This window comes from Salminus brasiliensis, chromosome 16 (assembly GCF_030463535.1).
Source record: "Salminus brasiliensis chromosome 16, fSalBra1.hap2, whole genome shotgun sequence".
NCBI classification, from domain to species: domain Eukaryota; kingdom Metazoa; phylum Chordata; class Actinopteri; order Characiformes; family Bryconidae; genus Salminus; species Salminus brasiliensis.
The window spans coordinates 35,312,003-35,320,671 of NC_132893.1; the positions used below are offsets into that span (position 1 = coordinate 35,312,003).

Sequence of the window (8,669 nt, forward strand, 5' to 3'; positions counted from 1 at the left end):
AGGCAGATCAATCCTGTAGGGTGTTCCCGGTATGCAGTGGTCAGTACCTACCAAACGCATCTACCAAAAGTGCTTTAAGGAAGGACAACCAGTGAACCAGTAACATGGTCATGGGCGTCCAAGGCTCTCACTGATGCTCATGGAGGCCCCGCCCACTTACAGGACTTTAAGGATCTGCTACTACATTAGTCTTGGTGCCAGAGAACACAGGATACCTTCAGAGTCCATGCCTCATATGGTCAGATCTGTTGTGTTGTCACAAGGCTGGCTGGCCTACACAGTATTAGGCAGGTGGTGTTAATGTTATGGCTGATCAGTGTACATACTTTCTGTGGTATTTGGCCACAACATGGGATGAGATGCCATTTTATGCTAAAAAACAAACCTGACTTGTGTGCCCCCTAGAGGTTAAAAACTGAAGGGATTTTCCCTCTATATTACGTAGTGGAGGGCGGCGACCTACATTAACACACATACTCAGGCCCAGTCAGGTGGCAGCTGCTATTGTGGGCATGTTTAAAAGCCCACAAGAGCACCATTAAATATCTTCACCTCCACCCATCCTGCTTCTTGTACTAAACTCTCTTCCTGGGAATTACAAACCTGCTGGACATGCATAAGAAATAAATTGAAAGAGTGAATGAACCTGATTCTGATTCTGATTCTTCAGACCATCCGCTGTGACAGGAAGCTGGTCAACCATCCAATTAGCAACACTCTCAAGCCTAATTCTGAAACTGATACGCTCAGCAACTATTTGCTGGTGAGTATGTGTGTGTGTGTGTGTGATCTGATATGTCTGACAGTGTGACAGTGTCTTTTTTCTCTGTCTTTGTACCACATATATATATATACAAAAGTATTGGGACACCTGATAATTCATAGTTTCTTCTAAAATCAAGGAGATTAAAAAGAGCTGATCCTGCTTTTGTTGGAGTAACTGTCTCTACTGTCCAAGGAAAAAGGTTTTCTACTAGATTTTGGAGGAGCATTGCTGTGAGGATTTGATTGCATTTAGCGACAAGAGCGTTAGTGAGGTCAGGATGTTGGATGATGATCACCACCCCACCTCATCAACCTCAACTCCCCAACTCATCCCAAAAGTACTGGATGGAGCTCCTCCACCATCATTCCAGAGAACACAGTTCCTCCACTGCTCCACAGCTCAATGCTGGGGGGCTTTATACCCCTCTACTAGCCCAGGCCTGGCATTAGGCAGCATGGTGCCAATAGGCTTATGATGTTGATCTGCTCCAGAGAGTCCTATTCTGTTGGCAGTACTTATCTGCAGACAAGCTATATGTGTGCGACCTAAAGTAGCTGACTTCAGTCATTAGAAGGAGTGTCCACAAACATTTGGACATATGGTGTATGTATATCCATTAAAATTTACAACACAAAGTGTGCGTCAACTAATGGTGTCTGAATACTTTCTGAATCCATCCACTATATATATATATATACACGTCTAAGCACTGGTTCTAAAGCAGAATTACTGATTATGTATTTATTTATTTCATTGCTTGTTTGCTTTCTCAGAGCTGTAAGGAGAAGGCTAGTCCTTGCAAGTCGTTTGTGTGTGATATCCCTCCTGCTGAACTCAACCAGATCAATGTGACCTTCAGAGTGTGGAAGCCAACATTTATCAAAGTAAGCTTTTCATCTTCGTCACTCTGTCACTACTTCCTCACCAGCCTGCTTCCCCTATTTTGCATTACATTTGAATAACACACAACCCTGTATTACGTAAAGTTAGCCTGGTGATGGCCAGTTCCTGACTGGAACTCCTCTCCTGTGGGTGATTTGCATGTGCTTTACGTGTTCCACAGGCCGAGTTCTCTGACAAAAGTCTCGACCTAATAGTTGAAGGAAAACTGCAGAATAAGGACACAACCCTCTTCCAGTTAAGCGGGCAGGATGAAGTCAGAGAGGTGAGGCAGACAACTTGACCACAGACACATCAATAAACACTCCCAATAAACACTCCTATACACTAGAATAGGAGATATTAGTCCATTAACACCTCGATAAACACTCCTATACACTAGAATAGGAGATATTAGTCCATAAACACCTCGATAAACACTCCTATACACTAGAATAGGAGATATTAGTCCATTAACACCTCGATAAACACTCCTATACACTAGAATAGGAGATATTAGTCCATAAACACCTCGATAAACACTCCTATACACTAGAATAGGCGATATTAGTCCATAAACACCTCAATAAACACTCCTATACACTCAAATAGGAGATATTAACCCATAAACACCTCAATAAACACTCCTATACACTAAAATAGGAGATATTAGCCCATAAACACCTCAATAAACACTCCTATACACTAGAATAGGAGATATTAGTCCATATACACCTCAGTAAACACTCCTATACACTAGAATAGGAGATATTAGTCCATAAACACCTCAATAAACACTGATATACACTAGAATAGGAGATATTAGTCCATTAACACCTCAATAAACACTCCTATACACTAGAATAGGAGATATTAGTCCATTAACACCTCAATAAACACTCCTATACACTAGAATAGGCGATATTAGTCCATAAACACCTCAATAAACACTGATATACACTAGAATAGGAGATATTAGTCCATTAACACCTCAATAAACACTCCTATACACTAGAATAGGAGATATTAGTCCATAAACACCTCAGTAAACACTCCTATACACTAGAATAGAGATATTAGCCCATAAACACCTCAATAAACACTCCCATACACTAGAATAGGAGATATTAGCCCATAAACACCTCAATAAACACTGATATACACTAGAATAGGAGATATTAGTCCATACACACCCTCAATAAACACTCCTATACACTAGAATAGGATATATTAATCCATTAACACCTCAATAAACACTCCTATACACTAGAATAGGAGATATTAATCCATAAACACCTCAATAAACACTCATACAATAGAACAGGGTATTTTAGTCCATAAACACCTCAATAAACACTCCTATACACTAGAATAGGAAATATTAGTCCATAAACTCCTCAATAGACACTCCTTTACACTAGAATAGGAGATATTAGCCCACAAATACCCTCAATAAACACTCCTATACACTAGAATAGGAGATATGAATCCATAAACACCTCAATAAACACTCCTATACACTAGAATAGGAGATATTAGTCCATAAACTCCTCAATAAACACTCCTATACACTAGTATAGGAGATATTAGCCCACAAATACCCTCAATAAACACTGATATACACTAGAATAGGAAATATTAGCCCACAAATACCCTCAATAAACACTCTTATACACTAGAATAGGAGATATTAGTCCATAAACTCCTCAATAAACACTCCTATACACTAGCATAGGAGATATTAGTCCATAAACTCCTCAATAAACATTCCTATACACTAGAATAGGGGATATTAATCCATAAACACCTCAATAAACACTCCTATTCCATGCAGGTGAAGATCCAGGTCTCTAAAGAGTCTCGAAGTGGGATCCCCCTGTGGATTATCATCTTGAGTATTCTCATAGGATTACTAATACTGGCACTGGTTATCTTTGCTCTTTGGAAGGTAAGCACCAACCCTTTACTCCCAGCAAAGTATTTCGTATTTAAGACCTTCCTAGTACAAAAGTGACAAAGTGACTTCTATAAACTTCTGATAGTTTTATTTTTATTAATTGTTTCATCAAATAATAAATATTAATCCTGGTTCTTCCTTCCTCCCCAGGCCGGGTTCTTTAAGAGAAAATCTGTGGAGGACATGAAGGAGGAGATGAAAGAGTAAGGGCTCCAGTTGGAGCACTTCTCCTCAGGTCATACTCACACCCTCACACTTCCTGCAGAGGCCATAGAAACCACAGTTTTGCAGCATCACGACAGACCAGCAGCAGTGTGTGAAAAAAGTCCAAAGATAACCTTAAAGATCTGCATCCACAGTATCTGCATCCAGAGTATCTTCCAACCCAGAGAGAGGATTGTCAGGAACGTTCTGCAATATATTCAGGCCTGAAGACTCAACATGTCATGTTTGCTCGTCCAAGAGGATAATCCTGACAAGATGAGCAGAGTGTGGCTAGACATCCCAGGTGTCTGGACCTTTAGGAATGTTTCCAAAGCAATGTTCAGACCAAACGAGTCAGCACTTAATGTTTGTCTTTCTTCGTGTACTCACTTCATGTTTCAGCAAAGCTCAGCGGACGGTCCTGATTGATAAAGACACCTCAAGACCTTTTCCTAACCATGAAATGCCTTCAGCTTTGGTCTGCGAGGATCAGAAACCAGGACGTGTCCTTCTCGATATGATGGAAATGGACATGGAAAATCTCACCTGAAGCCAGGAGTCCAAAGGTCAAAAGGTCCATACAGAAGCTTCTTCAGTGCTCTATGGCCATACAGTCACAACCCGGACACATGTATTTGGACAGAATTGCCACACAGTTAAAGGCTGTTTTGAAGGTTGTTTTGTTCATTTTCTGTTTGAAATGTATTCTTTGAGCTCGCGATTGTTATTGACTGTTTTGGCACATTCCTCTGCTTGTATGAAGGATTTTGACACTGTCATTTTTTTTTTTTTTTTTATTTACACAAAATACTTTCTGTAAACGATGAAGGGCAATGACGGATTGTACTGTAAATGTATATAACGCTCAGAGTGTATATAGAGTGATGTTTGCAATAATGCTTGTAATTTAATGACTTGATCAAACACAGACCCCTGAATACTGTTCTTAGAAAAACTACTCTACTGCGATCTTACTCAGGAGGCTCAACTCAGCTACGTCAACTTAATGTTGGATAATTAGTCAGTATGTTTTTCTTAGGAATGATAAAAGAAAACATTGTAAATATCTGAAAACCGACAGTTTTTTAATGCTAACAATGAAATATTGCAGTTTTGTACAATACAGTTTAATTTCAGGTTTTAGTATTTCTGTTCCTTTTAAGCATCTCTTGTATTTGGGGTCATCATACATACATACATACAAGACTAGGAAAATAATTCAGAATCATTTTAATTGTGTAAGTAATGTAGGATAAGATGCATATCCTGCAATGTTTTGACACCCTGGTCAAGTTTTTAGTTCTTTTAATAACACATTTCATAATAATAACAACAGTAACATTTCAAGTCCCCACATTTATTTTCCAGCTTTTTTCATCACTGTTGGAAAACTTCTGCAGATTTCTATAATAAACAGCTATGGTTTATTTACTTCACTTAATATTGGAGAAAATACATTATAGCACATTTTCTATGCTAATATCAATATTCAAAATTAGTGAAAATAGCAACTATGTGTACAATATGCAGAACAATGCCATATTGAAGTTCCTGTAGAAGGTTTGTTGACTTTGTTTACACTTACTTACACTTCGCAGGGGGTGCCCAAACTTTTGCATATGACTGTATGTCCTGTTTTAGCTGAAACGGCGATCAATGAAGTATTGGATTTGTGTATTAGTGCCATACCAAGCAGATGACGTGTTGAATGTGATTTGCTGTAGTGTTTGTGTTTCAGATTTGAACCCCCTCTGTTAGTTCACTCCTGTGTTTGAGGTCTTTGAGGGTTTGTTCTGGTATGACTGTTGTTTATCTGAGAGTTGATCTGAAATCGAGTTGTTATCTGATCTGTCTGGACTGAGCAGGCCGCCCAGCCTGGTAATGTTATTTGTCTTGATCAGACGTCCTGAGTGGGAATTTCAATGCAATTGAAAAACGTGGTCTAATGTCAGGCCTTAAAGTTATAAATGAGCTTATTTGAGCTGAATTGAATCTGTTGCTACAAAGTAAATCTAGTTTGCGATAGAAATGATTTTTTTTTTGTCAAGGGACAAGATAGACTTTTTGAAAAAATAAAAAAGTTTGAAATGTTTTAGGGGTTAACTCTGAGCCAGGGTATGGACGTCAGAAGACTGCATTCTTTTCCTATAGCTTGTCAAATTTCTTAATAATAACCCCTGTCTGTAATGTGTGAGATTACACTGTATGTAAGATCATCCCCAGCCCCCCAGCCAGCACTGCACTCCTGCAAGCATCATGTATCATGTATTTAAAAAAAAAAAAAAAGACAAAAAAGACACATCAGGCCTCATTCACCAGTATACCAGTATCGTCCTAAGAATCTTCAATGATGAGATGCTGAGGAAAGTCCGATCAGAAAGTCTTGGTCAGATTCCTGCTGTGTTTTAAAGAGCAGAAAGCAGAATTGCTCACAGGTCTGTTCTGAAAATGATGGACCCCCCACTGTCCTGCTAAACTGAACACATCCCGTTTAGGAAACTCTGCTGAATCTTTGAAAAAAAAAAAGAAATTGGGAAAATAAGTGGGTTGAAAGAAGATATTTATTTTGAAGGACGGTTGGTGAATGGGGCCGATTCCTCGCACCTGCGTTCTGGGTGTGGGGAGCAGAGGTTCTTGTGTAAATCACTGCTGTGAAGTTTCCATGTAATGCACTGGTTTTTGTCCAACTGTAGATATTCTCTCTGACGTATGGTTTTGAAAAGCATTGCACATGCAGTTCCAGAAAATATATGCAGATTAAATAAATACATGTTTTTTAATGAAGGAATCGAGAATTGGTATTTCTTGCTCCTGAGCTCCCCCTATAGGTGGGAAGTGGAATTCATGCCTTGAGCCACCACTAGAGGACATGAGTATGACACACATTTCTGGATAAGCTAAGAGAGAGAGAGAGAGAGAGAGAGGGGACTTTGCACAAATTGACTACATGTCCAAATATTTGTGGACACCCCTTCTAATAAATGTATTCAAGTGCTTTCAGTTGCATGGCTGACACAGATGTGCAAATGCACACATGCAGCTTGTCTAATCCCCGAAGTAAAGTATTGCCATGAGTTGGGGAGTTGGGGATGATCCAATATCCTGAACTCACTTATGGTTTTATGGTTGAATGCAATCAAATCCTCACAGCAATGCTCCTTCTCCAGAATCTAGTAGAAAGTCTTCTTCTCTGGACAGTAGAGACAGTTACTCCAACAGAAGCAGGATCAGCTCTTGATTTTGGAGGAAGCTATGAAGAGCATTGTAGTGGATGTGAGGTCATCTAATTGTCATGATTCTGAAAAGTCCAGTAGCAGACTGGTCTGAGCCGGGCTTTGATGGTCAAGGTGGTTTATAAGCTGGTCATCCAGGTAAAAAGATACCCTATATCCAAGCTAATTGGTTAACCAGCTCCTGTCCAGCATAGTGCATGTTGCATGTGATTTTGCTCATGCTTGGTCATGCATGCTGGCTGGAGACCAGCTGAACCATCCAACTCAACCCTATACTGGTCAAGACCAAAGCTGGTCGACCAAATGGAGTAGACCAGGCTGATGTGGGGTTTCTTTCAGAAGGGAACCAGCTAGAGAATAGAAGCCCATTCAGGTCAGGTAGAGGAGGGGAAATGCAGTGCTGCCAGCAGTAGGCCAACATTTTGAATTTTGGTGTCAAAATAATGGCTTATTAAATTTCAAGTAATTATTTTGAGTTGTATTTTTTTCATAGTTTACCTTTGTTCCTTTTAATCAAATTTCATAAGATCTCAAACAATCTTCAAACAACATCTCTTGATCATTATTAATTTGGACGTTTGGTGTACTCTACATGAAGAACCAAGAGCAACCATGTATTTAGTTCTCTATTTCTTTGTCTGTGGGCTGGGGTGGTAAAAAGTCATGTGACATGAGCAGGTGATGTTCATCAGGTGACTTGATTCAAGGGTTTTTAAAGGAAGCCATGTAGGCTAGCATGTATGGCCAGTTGTGTTTGGGTTTGCTGCAGTGAACAGTCTCAGGTTGCAGGCCTCAACTGGAGCCATGGCTTGTTGGTCTGGCAGTAGAAGGTAATCATAGGAAGCAAGGTTATCTTGTGTTTTCCATTATAGATTTTTTTGTAGTTGCTTACATGTTGTCTTCTGTAGGCTTTGGATATGTCTTACTGTCTTCCTTGTCTTGAAGGATGCCAGTGGGTTTAGAGGTAAGACTTGACTCCATAGTTCAGACCAGTGTTGATGATGTCTTGAGCTTGCATTTGCAAACCTAACATCTCCCCTTTCTCTTCTTGACTAGTGTGGACTAAAGAAGATGCGCAAGATCCGTATAGTGATGAGGCAACTGCACCTCTGCAGTTCTTTCCACAAGCTGAGTTTTCTGCTCCTAATCTCCCTCTTCTCGGAGCAGTGACGACTGGAAACCAACCTGCTCTTGTATCTGCTCAAACTAGCTCCGGTGCGATCCCTCAGAGTGGGCAGGATTCTAGTCGATCACCTTCTGTTCGGTTAAGCCAGGCCCCAAGCAGCCAGCTGTACTCTTTGGTAGCTGTGCCTGCAAGTGGGTTTGGTGGTTTGGGTTCTGCTGCACCTCAACCCCAGCTGCTTGGTTCCTCGGGTAGCTTTGTGACCCAGAGACAGGATGTCCCTCGCACTCAACAACTAGGTGCTCTGCCACAGGGCTCTTCAGGCAGCCTTCAGTCTGTACCCAGTGTTCAAGGCTTCTCCCAACCCCAAAGGTCCCCAGCACAATCTGGCTTTGCTTCACAAACTAGACCAGTAGGCCAATATTCTAGTCTTAGCTGGAATTCTCCTCAAGAGAGCCAGGGTCAACGAGGTCCCTTACGCCGGTTAAAGTCAAGACTTTTTACTAG

At 40.5% G+C, this 8,669-nt stretch overlaps 1 protein-coding gene across 1 annotated transcript in view; it reads left to right on the forward strand.

The window, feature by feature from the left end:
- The window catches only part of itga1 (integrin, alpha 1), a 70,629-nt gene extending 64,039 nt beyond the window's left edge, over window positions 1–6,590 (forward strand). The window contains exons 26-30 of the mRNA XM_072658216.1: window positions 671–763; window positions 1,540–1,650; window positions 1,830–1,931; window positions 3,480–3,593; window positions 3,753–6,590. Coding sequence (XP_072514317.1) covers window positions 671–763; window positions 1,540–1,650; window positions 1,830–1,931; window positions 3,480–3,593; window positions 3,753–3,809 — 477 coding nt within the window. The 3' untranslated portion in view covers window positions 3,810–6,590. The remainder of the gene's footprint in view (window positions 1–670; window positions 764–1,539; window positions 1,651–1,829; window positions 1,932–3,479; window positions 3,594–3,752) is intronic.
- Window positions 6,591–8,669: the final 2,079 nt, after the last annotated feature.